Raw genomic sequence first — 13,695 nt, forward strand, 5'->3', positions numbered from 1 at the left:
ATTATTCACATAATCACTCTGGTTTCTAAAGCTAAGTTCCAGGGGCATTTCAGGGTGCTTCTTAGAGAGTTCTGGGACTCCCCAGTGCCTGTAACCCAAAAAAGACTGGACTGGAGAAACATAGGACTCAATGCTCCCTAGGACCTTTCCAGTGCCAATCTTTCTCTTTCTCAATCTTTAATCTTTGATGAATACCCTTCGCATGCAGAGCATCGTGCCTTACATTCACTAACTCACATAGACTCCACGTAATCCTCCCAACAGCCTCAGGACATAAGTTCTATTATTATATAGATCATTTTATAGGCGAAGGGAGGATTGAGGCTCAAAGAGGGTAAATGGCTTGCTCAAAGTCACACAGTTAGTATGTGACAGAGCTGTATTTGAACCTGAGTCTGATTCCTGAGCTCTCACTCTTCCAATATGTCTACAGTCGTTAATGCTGCCACCAAATATTTCAGTTCTTCCTTGGACACATGGTAAGACTGATCCCCTACCCACTTTGGCTAGTGAAATATGAGCAGAAGTGGTGAGCATCATTTCTGGTGTAACTTTTTTTTTAAATGTTTACTTCTCTTTGAGAGAGAGAGGGAGAGAGACAGACTGTGAGCATGAGAGGGGCAGAAAGAGAGGGAGACACAGAATCTGAAGCAGGCTCCAGGCTCTGAGCTGTCAGCACAGAACCCGATGCAAGGCTTAAACTCACCAGCCGGGAGATCATGACCTGAACTGGAATCGGTTGCTTAACCGACTGAGCCACCCCTCTGGTGTAACTTTTAAGAGCCAGGGATCACTGCCACCTTCCCTTTTCCTTCCCTAGGAGTTGTAGGTACACAGTGAAGATCCACCCTCAGCCTTGGTCACAGAGAGAAGATGATTTGGAATAGACACCTGTCCCTCCTTCCCCTCCCCCCCCAGCTGTAGGCATGTAGCATGAATAGGAAATTACCTTGTTGGGGCACCTGGGTGGCTCAGCCAGTTAACTGTCCAACTCTTAATTGCGGGTCAGGTAATGATCTCACGATTTATGAGTTCAAGCCCCACACCAGGCTCTGTACTGGCAGTGGGGAGCCTGCTTGGGATTGTTTCTCCCTCTCTTTCTGCCCCTCTCCTACTCCCTCTCTCTCAAAATATATAAATAAGCTAAGAAAAGAAAAAGAAAGAAAGAAAGAAAGAAAGAAAGAAAGAAAGAAAGAAAGAAAGAAAGAAAGAACGAACCTAGTCATTTTTAAGCAACTAAAATGTGGAGGCTGTTTGTTACTGAGGCCCAGCCTGGCCCACCCTGATTAATCCAACGCAACATGGTCTCCTGCTGATTATCTTTGGCCTCAGTCTTGAAATGTGCCTTCTCCCTAAAACTCCCTTAAAGCATTGGCTCCACATTCAAATTTTAAAAGCAGCAGAGGAAGAAGAGAATCTGTCCCCTAAACAGGGACATGGGGATGCATTCTGGGAGACGCACCCATGCTTTGCCACACTCTGTGTGGGGGTCCTGCCAGCTGAAATCTATGCCCAGCCCCTGGAAGACCCTGTACAGAAACTGCTCCTCAAGCTTTTCTCCCATAGTCATTTATTGGCTCTCCTTAATTTTATTCCCCGCTATTAAAGTAGGAATGACTGGGCTGGCAGGCAGAGGGCCGGACCCCCACATCCTGGGAGCACTGCAGGCTGACTATGACCTTGCAGGCCTGGATCTGAACCTCCTCCTCGGGGTGGATGACCAGGGCGAGCAGCCGGTCTGCCAGTCGTGACTCATCTCCAAAAAGAGCTTCATGCAGAGACTGTTCATTGTAATGCCACTTCACAGCGCGGTAGTGGGGTGAATTCCGGCCCTCACTAAGTCGCTCAGCAAATACCAGTACCTCAAAGAGCAGACTCCCTGGCTGTGTGGACTGAAACAGGCTCAGGAAGTTGGCATGCACCTGTGATGGGAATGGAAATATAATGGCAAAGAAATCCAAGAAAAGTTCTAAAGTTCTTCCACCTTCCTATTGCCTCAACTCCCCAGTACCTAAGTTTCAGATTCAACTGTATAGGAATTCTTTAGTTTTCATTACCATTCTCTAACACAATTGCACTCTGGTCATAAAACATGAGAGATAGGATCATAACATTAATTCTGGGAAATCTGTTGAGTCAAACATTAAAGCTTATAGTGTGGTTAATTTTTAGAAGTCTTTTTATTTGGGGGTGCCTCGGTGGCTCAGTTGGTGGACTGACCAACTTTGGCTCAGGTCGTGATCTCACTGCTTTTGAGTTTGAACCATGCGCCAGGCTCTGTGCTGACAGCTCGGAGCCTGGAGCCTGCTTCAGGTTCTACCTCCCTCTCTCCCCCTCTCCTGCTCATGTTCTCTCTGTCTCACAATTTTGAAAAATAAGTATTTTTTAAATTTTATTTATTTTATTTTGAAGGGGGCACTGGGGAGAGGGAGAAGGAGAGAAACAGGCTCCATGCCCAGCGCTGAGCCTAACATGGGGCTCAATCCCATCACCCTGGGATCACAACCTGAGCCAAAATCAAGAGTTGGACACCTAACCAAATGAGTCACCCAGATGCCCCAGTTTTTGTAAATATGCTGTGTGTTTGAGATGAATGTACATTTACTAATTGTGAAGTGTTCTTTACAACTGTAGCTGTGTCTAGTGGCTCAATCTTGTTTAAGTAATTCACAGCAAATACATTCTTACTAGTTTTAGGTTTTTAGCTATTAATTGCTGAAAAAATAATTAAAATCTTCCATTGTGGTGGTAGATGTGTCAATTTCTTCCTTATAATGATTCAGCTGTGAGAAAGAAGGAAATCCTACATTTGTGACAACATGGATGAACTTTGAGGACATGATGCTAAGTAATATAAGCCAGACAAAGACAGATACTGAATGGTATCACTTATTGATGGAATCTTAAAAAAAAAAAAGTCACACTCAGAAACACAGAGTATAAAAATGGTTGCCAGGGGCTGGCAGTATAGAAGAAACAGGGACGCTGGTATAGGGTACAAACTTTCAGCTATAACATAAATAAGGTCTGAGGATCTAATGTAAAACATGGTGATTATAGTTAATAACACTGTATATTATATAATCAAAATTTGCTAAGAGAGTAGAATTTAAATGTGCTCACACACACAAAAGATAAATATATGAAGAGATGGATATGTTAATCAACCAGATGGTGAGAATCCTTTCACAATATATTATCTATATCAAATCCCCACTATGTACATTTTAAATGTCTTACAATTTTATCTGTTCATTGTCCGTAAAACTGAGAAAGAGAAAACAAAATGTTTTCCTTTTAATTCTATCAAGTTTTGCCATATAAATTTTGAGGCTGTGTTATTAGGTTCGTATAAGTTAGGAGTTACTTTATCCTTCTGAACCATTATTATGTACTGACCCTGTCTATTCCTAATAATGGTTTTTGTTATAAGCTATTTTTCTCTAATATGAAAATACCTACATTGACTTTTGTTTTGTCGCCTGGATTCCTGGCTCTCAGAGTTCAGAGAGCCCTTTAAAGGAGAATCTTCCTCCTAACAAAATGAATTCTCATTCTATTGGAAGAATGGAAGAGGGAATATTTTTCAACATATCTAGTGCAAAGGCATGAAGAGAAACAAGACGATCTTATTAGGGCTAAGTCTGCCTGGGGAATCCATGATTGTTCTGTACCCAATATCTGAGTTGGTATCCATCAACCCTTTTTTAGTTCTTTTCTCACCTGGCAGCTGAGAATATCATAGAGAAGGTCATTTTTCTGTGCCAGGTAGCTCAGCAATCTTATGGCTTGCACCTGAATAAAAGAAAGAGTGAAAAAAAAATGATAAGGCAGATTACTCTGGGCCTGAGCAGGGAAGGCACAAATATCTGTTACTCCCTCTACATGCTGTGCCAGAGCTGGTCAGGAGGGGCAGGGCCTGGGCCATGGTCCTCAGGCACCTGTGCCAGGATATAGTCTGACTGTAGGATCTCCATCAGGGCAGGCATCACCCGTCTCAGCTGTGGATGCACATAGTCGGGCAGTGGGAGGTTGTTGAGGAGTCTGAGGCCTGCAATGTGTAGCTCCGAATCCCAGATGGTAGAAATCAGTTCCAGAACCTTGAAGGAGTGTTCCTGGGGGGTGGGGGTGGAGGGAGAAGGATCTGCTTTTATGTGGTGATCCCCAATACTATCCCAGCCTCTGCCTTCCCTCTTCCCTGCCCCCACCCATGAGGCCTGAGCCAAACCCAGTAGACACTTCTCTCTAACTTATACTCCCATTATTTGACCTAGTTGGCCACTCCTACCTCCTTTCTTCCCTTGGCTTCTCATCCACAGAATTCTTTCCTGGTTCTTCTGCCTAACCTCTTCCTCTCTGTCTTCATCTCTCTCTTAGGGAGATCACCCAGACTCACTACTCACCCAGTAGTGTTAAATACTATTGATGCTGATGCCTTTCAAGTTTCTGTCTTCAACCCAGACCTCTCCCTGAACTCCCGATTCATATATTCAGGTGCCAATTCCATCTCATTCCAGAATGCTTTTCAAAAACTTATTTTATTATTTTTTAGAGAGAAAGAGCATAAGCAGGGGAGAAGGATGGGGTGGGGGGAGAGAACATCTCAACCCTGGGATCATGACCTGAGCCAAAATCAAAAGTTAGATACTTAATCGACTTAGCCCCCCAGGCACACTGGTGGCTTTTTAAAGATTTTATTTTTAAGTGATCTCTACACCAAAATGCGGTGCGAACTCACAATGCCGAGATCAAGAGTCACATGCTCCACCAACTGAGCCAGCCAGGCGTCGCTTGCCAGAATGCTTAACAGACCTTCCAGAGTTAACATGTATGCAGTCCCCAAACCTGTCTCTTCCACCATCTTCCCTGTCTCTGCTGTTGGTTACATCCCCCTTCCGGTTACTCGGGTCAAAAATCTGTAGTCCTCTTTCACTACGGTACTTTGTTTCTCTTCAACACCACTTTTCCAATCCTTCAGAAAATCCTGTTGGCTCTACCTTCAAAATCTATCAACAGTTAAGCTGCCTCTCACCGTCTCGTCTCTACTACCCTGTTCCAAGCCGCCATCATTTCTCACTTAGATTTCCGCAATAGCCTCCTGTCTCCTACTCGCCCCCCTGCCTCTATTTTCAGAACAGCAGACATGTTAGACACGTCACTCTTGGGCTCAAGTCCTAGTTCATTCAGGGTAAGAGCTGAAGTCCTAATAGTGGCTTATAAGGTCCAATATGCTCTGCCCCTTTCCCCTGCTATTGCTTTGACCTCATCTCCTATTCTCCTTTGCTCCCACGGTTGCCATCACAACGGTCTCTTAGTCATTCCTTGAGCATGCCAGATACACACTTCTCTTCTTTTTGCACAGGCTGTTTCCTCCACTTAGAATGCTCTCCCTCCAGAGAGTCATAGATCATTCTCTTACCTCCCTCAAGATTTTGCTTTAATGTCGCCTTCTCAGTGAGGTCCTCCGTGACCACCCCCTTCTTCAAGACTGCAACCACTCCCAGCCCAGTCTCCCTTACCCTCCATCTTTATTACATTCTCCACAGCACTGTCACATGCAACACACTTCTTATTTTTAAACTTTTAACTTTCAAATAATCGTAAGTTCTCAAGAAGTTGCAAAAAGAGCCCAGAGAGGGCCTGCGTGCTTGTCACCCGTTTCCCTCAATGGTCGCACCTTACATAAGTATACACAACATCAAAACTAGGAAACCAGTGTTGGTACAAGGTGTGTGTATAATGCTGTGTCATTTTATCACACGTGTAGATTCATGTAACCACTACTGCTATCAATAGATTAGGGACTCCGTTACAGTCCCATTTGCCCCTCCCCACCAAAACCAGTCCTGGCCACTGATCTGTTTTCCATCTCTGCAATTTTGTCACTTTGAGAATGTTACATAAATTGATTCATACTTTGTGACCTTCTGAGATTGGTTTCTCATCCAGTGTGATGCCCTTGATATCTAAGTTGTGATGTGTGTCAAGAGTTCATTCCCTCATATTTCCGAGTAGTGTTCCGTGGCGTGGATTACCAGTTTGTCTAACCATATATCCATTGAGAGACAGTTTGGTTGTTTCCGGCTTTTGACTATTACAGGTGAAGTGGTGATGAATAATCGTGTACAGGTTTTTGTGCAGATAGAGGTTTTCATTTCTCTAGGATAAATGCCTAGGAGTGCAACTGCTGGGTTGTATGGTAAATGTGTAATTATTTTTTTCCAAAAAAAAACCTCCCAACCTATTTTCCAGGATGGCTGCTGTACAATTCCATATTCCCACCAGCAATACGAGAGAGATCCCGTTTCTCTTCGCCCTCACCAGCATTGGGTACTGTCACAAATTTTGAGTTTAGAATACTTGGGGCGCATGGGTGGCTCAGTTGGTTAAGCGTCCGACTTCAGCTCAGGTCATGGTCTCATAGCTTGTGAGTTCGAGCCCCGCATCAGAGCCTGGAGCCTGCTTCAGATTCTGTGTCTCCCTCTCTTTCTACCCCTCCCCTGCTCATGCTCTGTCTCTCTCTCCTTCAAAACTAAATAAACATTAAAAAAAAAAACCAAACACTTAATAGGTACACAGTAATAGTTTGCTGGGTATTAATTTACATTTCCCTAATGCCTACTGATTTTAAACATTTTTTCTTTCTCTTTCTTTAATGTTTATTTTTGAGAGAGAGATAGAGACGGCGTGAGCAGGGGAGGGTCAGAGAGAGAGGGAGTCACAGAATCTGAAACAGGATCCAGGCTCTGAGCTGGCAGTCAGCACAGAGCCCAACGCGGGGCTTGAACCCACGAACCGTAAGATCATGACCTGACCCGAAGTTGGACGCTTAACCGACTGAGCCACCCAGGCACCCCTCTTTCTTTTTTTTTTTTATATAGTTTTTATTTATTTTTGAGACAGAGAGAGACAGAGCATGAGTTGGGGTGGGGCAGAAAGAGAGGGAGACACAGGATCTGAAACAGGCTCCAGGCTCTGAGCTACCAGCACAGAACCCAATGCGGGGCTCAAACCCACGAACCGTGAGATCATGACCTGAGCCGAAGTCGGACACTTAACTGACTGAGCCACCCAGGTGCCCCTAAACATCTTTTCATGTGCTTATCTGCAATTCGTAGATCTTCTTCAGTGTAATGTCTCCATGTTTTTTGCCCATTTTCTAATTGGTTTTTTTTTTAAACAGTGAGTTTTGAGAGCTTGTTCTATGATCTGGATAGGAGTCCTTTGTCATCTATGTGTCAACTATGTCAGCTTTGCAAATATTTCCCCCTGCCTGCAGCTTGTCTTTTCATCCCCTTAACAGGGTCCTTCACAAACCAAATGTTTTTAGTTTTGATGAAGTCCAATGTATTGATTTTTTTCTCTTATAGATCATGCTTTTGGTGTTATTTCTATTTCTATGAACTCCTCATCAAGCTCTAAATCCCAAAGGATTTTCTCCTTTGAAACTGCATGGGAAGCTCCTATACCAGCTTTCTTACCATCCTTCTTTATTTTCCCCCATAACACATGTTACATGAAACAACTACATATTCCACTGACTTGTGTATTGCCTGCCTTGCCCTGCTAGAATATCAGCTTCCACTGGGACCAAGATCTTTCCTGTTCTGCTCACTGTTGTATCTCCAGTGCCTAAACAGAAAGTACTCAATATACACTTGTTGAGTGAATAAAGGGATCTTTGACTTCTGAGATGTAAGATGCTCGGACTGAGAGATATTACCAAGGACTGAGAACCCCACAAGCTGTACTTTTGTGAGCCATGTAAGAAGAAGGCAAGAATCCTGGAGTAAGGATCACAGCATTCCCATTAGTACCAGCCTCTCCCTGCCCCAACCCCTTGTTGTCCACTAAGATCTGAAGGACAGATAAGGAGGACATCTGGAGCGGTGTTTCAGGCAAGAGCAGGTGCAAGGGCCAGGAAGTAGGACAGCATGAAACATACAATGTGAATGGCTGGGGCTGGGGCAAGGAGGTGGAGGGCTGTGCTCTTTATGGTTGAGACCCTTAAGGGAGACCAAGCAGGGGGTTGATGGGATCAGATCCCTCTGGAAAGGGTGGTCTGACTTAGGGAGCGGGGGTAAGTTCCATTTTGGACATGCTGGATTAGAGGGCCACTAGGATGTCTAAGTGGAGCAGCTGGCCATGGGTCTGGAGGTCAGGGGGTCCCTAGGCTACGGACAGAGATGCAGGAAAGTGCATCTAGATGAAAACTGAAACCAGAGATTGGCTGCTTTTACTCAGAGGAAAGGGCTCAGGTCCTGAGGATACGATGGGAAAAGTGTTGCCCAGACCAACCGCATCAGAAGCTCCTGGGGGGGTTGTGAAAAACATAGCTCCCAAGCTCAACTAGACTCTCTAGGTGTGGGGCCCAGAAACCTTCCATTTTAAACAACTCTGCAGGCAATTGATATGCTTGAGAATTACAGACGTAGGGAAACTGAGAGGGCTGAGGGCTAAAATAGAGACAGCCAGCAAGCAGAGACCTAGAGGCCTTTTTTTCCACCCAAAAAAAGTTTTTCGTTCTTCCTTTCTTTTTATTTTTAAGTAGGCTCCATCCTCAACATGGGGCTTGAACTCATGACCTCAAGATCAAGCATGGTCTACTGACTGAGCCAGCCAAGTGCCCCTCCCCAAAAAAGTTTGATGCCAAAAAACTTCAAATGCGAAAGTACCAACGTTTGGGAAGTAAATGGAATATTCATGCAGAGCCAGTACGGGGTGTAAATTAACACAACCCTTCTTGACAAGTTGGGCATACCCTTCATCCAGCCATCCCACTCCTGCAGACATACAGATGCTAGAGAAAGTCTCCTATATCCTCAAGGGAGGTGTGTACAAGAATGCTCACGACACAATATAGAAACAATTTAAGTGCCTACCCATGGGCAAATGGATAAATAAAATTGCAGGACGCTCATGAACTAGAATACTATACAGCAATAGAAAACAAGGAAACAAAGCTGCACCCGCCAATAAAGATGAATCTTTCAGTGTTGGGGAGAAAGGCAAACCACGGAATACAAAATGCACACTTCCAGATACGTGAACCGTAAAAACATCCCAAACTACATTTTGCCTACAATTTTTTTCTTACATTTTGCCTACTGTTATCTACCTTGCTTTGCCAAAATGATATGTGAATATATGGTAAAACTATAAGGAAAGGGACTGATGCATAACATGGAGGAAATAATTGCCTTTGGGTGGGATTGTGGGGGAGGGGAGCATCTGGAGCATCCAACCTGTTGGTTAGATTTCTTAGCCTGGGTTTCAGTTATATGTGTTTTGTTCATAGTTCTTTCTACTGTACACATAAAATGTTTGTAAGCTTTCAGTATTTATTTTTAATTCAGGAGAGACCATTTGCTAGAGAGGAATTTGGAGGTCAAGGAAGAAGGTTCTTTTTCGTGTGGGGGAGTTAAGATTGGAAGGATTAGAGCATGTCGAATATTAATGGGAAGGAGTTGGGGGGCCATATAAGACAAAGAGACTAATTAAGGAAAGAGGTCCTCAAAGAAGGGGATGGGATCCAGGCCGGAAACTAATGTTGACCATAGACAGGAAGAAGGCCGTTTTCTCATGGCATCAGCAGGAAAGCAGGAAAGGATGGGTGTGGAAACAGATAAGCCTGGGGACATTTGTCGGCTTGTATTTTCTCTACATGGTAGTGGTGAAGGCATCAGTGGCCCAGCCACCAGCAACAGACCAACACAGCAGAGGGCGGGCAGTATAATAGATCTGGCCTTTGTCCCTGGTTCTAGGCACAGAGCTCCTGAAATCCTTGCACTTGACTGATACAACAGTGTTTTGCTTTTCATAACCAGTTCCTCTGCATTATCCCAGAGTTTATGTCAAGTAGGTGATTCTCACGGATAGCGAACAGCTTCCAGATGGGGATGCTGGTGGCCAGAAAGGCCAAGCCATGATGAAGGGGACTGAAGGGAAGGGTCAGAGATTGGGTTCAATCGCCAATGGCCAATGATTAATCAATTACACCTACATAATGAAACCTCCATACATACCCCTAAACAACAGGACTCGGAGAACTTTCCGGATGGTGAACACATCAAGGTGCCGGGAGGGTGGCTCACCTAGAGAAGGCTCGGAAGTGCTGCACCCTGCCTCCCCACTAATACTTTGCCCTATGCATCCCTTCCATCTGGCTACTCCTCAGTTTATCCTTTATAATTAACTGGTACATGTAAGTAAAGTGTTTTTCCTGAATTCTGTGAGTAGTTCTAGTGAATTCTCAAACCAGAGGAGGAAGTCCAAATTTATAGTTAAGTGTACTGGCACGGGACGTGGGGGGCAGTCTCGTGGGACTGAATCCTTTGTCTGTGGGATCTGTACTAACTCCAGGTGGACAGTGTAGAATGGAGTTGAATTATAGGACGCCCCATTGATGATACAGAATTGGTCGGTTATCAGAAAGAACCTTGGGGCTTCCTGCTACTTGGGGCTCAGAGACACTCCTAGCATCCCAGTTCAGTTTCAGCCTGATATTCAAAGGCTTTTATGATCCTGCTGGGATCTGACCACCATTTTCTCACTAATTACAAAGAAAATCAGACCCAAAACTCCTGGAGCATGACCATCTTCCCCATGCCTACTAAAGAAGCCACGGGCTGTGGACATCCTATGTGCTCCACCCCACTTGCCTTTGGGCTCACCTGGACTTTAAGCCTGAATTTTCTGATGCCGGAGAAAGCTTTAAGTGTGTTCAAAGCTTGGATTTTGACACTGTTGTCCTTGTCATCCAGCATGGAGCCCACCAAGTTGATGTCATCAGTTGTACAAGCAGAGGCCTAGAGTGTGCCAGGAGAGACAGAAGAGGCAGGAGAAGCGGGTGTCCTGGGCCCACAGTGCCCCATGTCACCAAGACCCCTCAGCATGACCCCTCCCACCGTCAGCCAGAGACAGGTCCCGGGACACAGTCTGGCCAGCCCAGGGGGCGGGGATGGGCTGCAGTCCCCAGGGGCCGGGCTGGCTGGGAGGGACCGTGTGCTTCCTTCCCCTCACCTCGGCCTCCAGCAAGTACACACAGCGCGTGATACTGTGCAGGATCATGCTCTTGGCGTACTCATCCTGTTTGCACTCCAGAGAGTTGAGGAGCCTCCGGAGCTCACCTGAGTCCCGCCCGTGCCGCTCTCGCTCGATTGCCAGGCCTAGACAGCCACCCCAGCCACGTTCAGGCTGGGGACTCAGAAGTAGTCAGAGAATGGGGCTGGGGAGCGGGGGAGAGGGACCTGGGGACAAGGCTGCCTTGCCTTTTCTGAAGAGAGGCCTTCTTGCTATATGCAGGACCGCCAAAGATAGCCGAGCCGTGCGCCAGGGCGCTACATCTAATGATGTACCGTTCGTATCCTAAATGTCATGGTTTTGTGTTTACTATAACGATTTCCTGGCATATGGCAGTCGTATGTGGTATCTCATCATAATCAGTATGTGGCAGAGGTATTCCAACAGATGGCAATAAAAAAAGTCTGGCAGAAGGGCGCCTTTCTCTACTGGACGCGAAGTTGTCCTATGGGCTAGTGGACGTTCTGGGGATGTAGGTGCCCCAATCCTCCCTTAGGAAGAGCTGCTGATGCCAAGTTTCCAAGCAGTGGCATCCTGGGAGCTAGGGCGAGTGTCAAATTTGGAGACCTGCCAGAGGAGTGTCCTGAAATCCACTTGACTGCCATCTACTTCCTGGGGACTCTGAGCTAGCATCTCGAGGGCAGGTTTGGGAAGATGGAAGAGAGAAAGAGGGAGAGAGGAACTGGGAGGAGTCACCTTTGGGCCCTCCCACACTGGAGACCTCTGGAGCAGGTGCCTCCTGGGGCTGAGCCCTCTCCCCAGGGCCCGTACACTCACGGGCGATGCAGATGGGTGAGGTGGTGCAGAGGGGAGGTTGGCATTTTATGCCAGCCTTGATGGCCTTGTAGAGCAGGTAGATGAACCCGGCCCCTGTGGCCAAGCCCACTATCCCTTTGCGGATGTCCAGTTGCCCCAGGCAGTGGGGGATGCTCATGCCCATGTCTTTGGCGTGGCCCTGCGCCCAGGTGGGGGCTAGGCCCAAGGCACCTGGCAAGGGCCTTCTGGAACCAGAACTCTGGCAGGGCCGGGACCAGGGTACCAGAATCAGAACCTGGGCAACAAAGGAAACTGGGGAAACAGGATGGAGGGTGGTGATCAGGAAATGCGACAGCCAGGAGTGCCTGGAAAGAGAGAAGGCTCAGCTTCTGAGGTTGTAGGAAATGAAGTTCGAGACTCTAGGGGAAAAGAATTCTGAGGGCAAGAAGGTCCTTCACTTCCCGGGTCTTTAGGAGAGCCAGGATGGCTGGGCGCCGGTATGCAGCTCTAGAGGCTTGCTTTCCTCCATTAGAGGGCAGCAGAGGCCCAATTTCTGGGCTGGTTCCTTGGGAAGTTTCTGGGAGGGGTGTCTGGGGTGGGCCCAATTGGCAACTCCGTTCGCTTGTTCCCTGGCCTCTATGATTTCTTCACCATGGATTGGCTGCTGGGCCTCTGGGTGTTTCTGCAGGCAGGGCCCCCTTCCATCAAGGGGAGCACTTTAGGCAAACTCATCTAGCAACTGTAGTTCCCCTGTAGTGGCTAGTGTTTACCTGTCTGGCCGAAAGCTTTTGAGAGCAGCTCTCTCTGCATCTCCAACATCTGGTAGAGTCCTGTACTTAGTAGGTGTTCAAATCATGACTTCCGCCAAACAGTGTCAAAATCATGACTCTTGTCGACAGTGTCAAAATCCAACCCAGAGTGAGCGAGAATCTGGTACGGGTGCTCCAGGCCCATTTAACCAGCATGACCCTGGAGGAGAAAGGGATAGCCCTTGTCTGGGTCTCAGTTTGTATATTCGCAACCTGAGAGGATCCAGATTTACCATTCTATAACTCCAGGATCAATACTTTGGTAGGCGTGTGCCTTTAAACGATGGGGGTCTAAGGGGCACCTGGGTGGCTTAGTCGGTTGGGCATCCGACTCTTGATTTCAGCTCAAGTCATGATCTTGCAGTCTATGGGTTCAAGCCCCGCACCAGGCTCTGCGCTGACAGTGTGGAGCCTGCTTGGGATTCTCTCTCTCTCTTTCTCTCTCTCTCCCTGCCCCTCCCATGCTCATTCGCGCACAGTCTCTCAAATAAACTTAAAAATAAACGATGGGGGCCTAAATCTGGAAAAAGCACACCCCAGTGCCCCACACCCTGCCCCACCCCTACACGGTGAGATGAGGCGTGAGGCCTCCTGTGGAGTCAGAAAACACCAGGAAATAAGAGTCTGACTTAGGAGAGGACTTGGCCTCTACCAATAGCTTAGGACAGCTGAGACCAGATCCTTCCCTTTCTCCCCGTTCCCTGCTGTTCCCCATATCCTCTGGCCTTGCCTCCTAGTACCAGACAGGGAAGTGACAAGCCCCAAGCCAGCACTGGGCATGGTTGTACCAGACAGGGCTTCTCCCACCTGGGTTTAAGCTACTGTTGGAAGGTTCTAGGTCCTGGGCTACACCTGGCCTTGATGGAGGTGAGGAAGTAGGGAAATAGCATCCCCGAGGATGCTGCAGCCAGCCAGGCCCGTCGACTCAGAGCCTTCGCATAGCACACCCCGGGCCACAGGGAACCCTCCTACCCTTCTCTTCCTTTCCTCTCTTCTGGCCTCAGCTCTCCTCAAGGGTCGTGCCTAACACTCTACCCAGCCCCAAGGT

At 47.0% G+C, this 13,695-nt stretch overlaps 1 protein-coding gene across 2 annotated transcripts; it reads right to left on the minus strand.

Moving 5' to 3' along the window:
• Nucleotides 1-1,245: 1,245 nt before the first annotated feature.
• On the minus strand, nt 1,246-12,803 carry ARMC12 (armadillo repeat containing 12). 2 transcript variants are annotated; one of them, XM_077754841.1, is made up of 7 exons: nt 12,609-12,803; nt 11,779-12,150; nt 11,023-11,168; nt 10,674-10,808; nt 3,942-4,115; nt 3,724-3,795; nt 1,246-1,922 (listed from the first exon to the last, which is right to left on the minus strand). In XM_077754841.1, exons 1-7 carry the CDS (start codon nt 12,655-12,657, stop codon nt 1,590-1,592), a joined length of 1,281 nt encoding a protein of 426 aa, XP_077610967.1. In that variant the 5' UTR covers nt 12,658-12,803; the 3' UTR covers nt 1,246-1,589. The 2 variants fall into 2 exon arrangements, with proteins under 2 accessions (XP_077610967.1, XP_077610968.1); XM_077754842.1 differs by having other exon boundaries at nt 1,258-1,922; nt 11,860-12,150; nt 12,609-12,797.
• Between the last annotated feature and the right edge of the window lie 892 nt (nt 12,804-13,695).

The sequence above is a fragment of the Crocuta crocuta genome, unplaced genomic scaffold, assembly GCF_008692635.1.
Source record: "Crocuta crocuta isolate KB4526 unplaced genomic scaffold, BGI_CrCroc_1.0 scaffold132, whole genome shotgun sequence".
In the NCBI taxonomy this organism is placed as follows: domain Eukaryota; kingdom Metazoa; phylum Chordata; class Mammalia; order Carnivora; family Hyaenidae; genus Crocuta; species Crocuta crocuta.

What these genes read in the sequence shown, in the direction of transcription:
- ARMC12 (XM_077754841.1), bottom strand. Translation starts at nt 12,657, where the DNA reads ATGTTGGAGATGCAGAGAGAGCTGCTCTCAAAAGCTTTCGGCCAGACA. An exon ending in AAAAGCTTTCGGCCAGACAG is followed by an intron (nt 12,151 to 12,608) that starts GTAAACACTAGC and finishes CTGTTTCCCCAG; the next exon opens with TTTCCTTTGTTGCCCAGGTT. An exon ending in ATGATATTCTCAGCTGCCAG is followed by an intron (nt 1,923 to 3,723) that starts GTGAGAAAAGAA and finishes TTCCCATCACAG; the next exon opens with GTGCATGCCAACTTCCTGAG.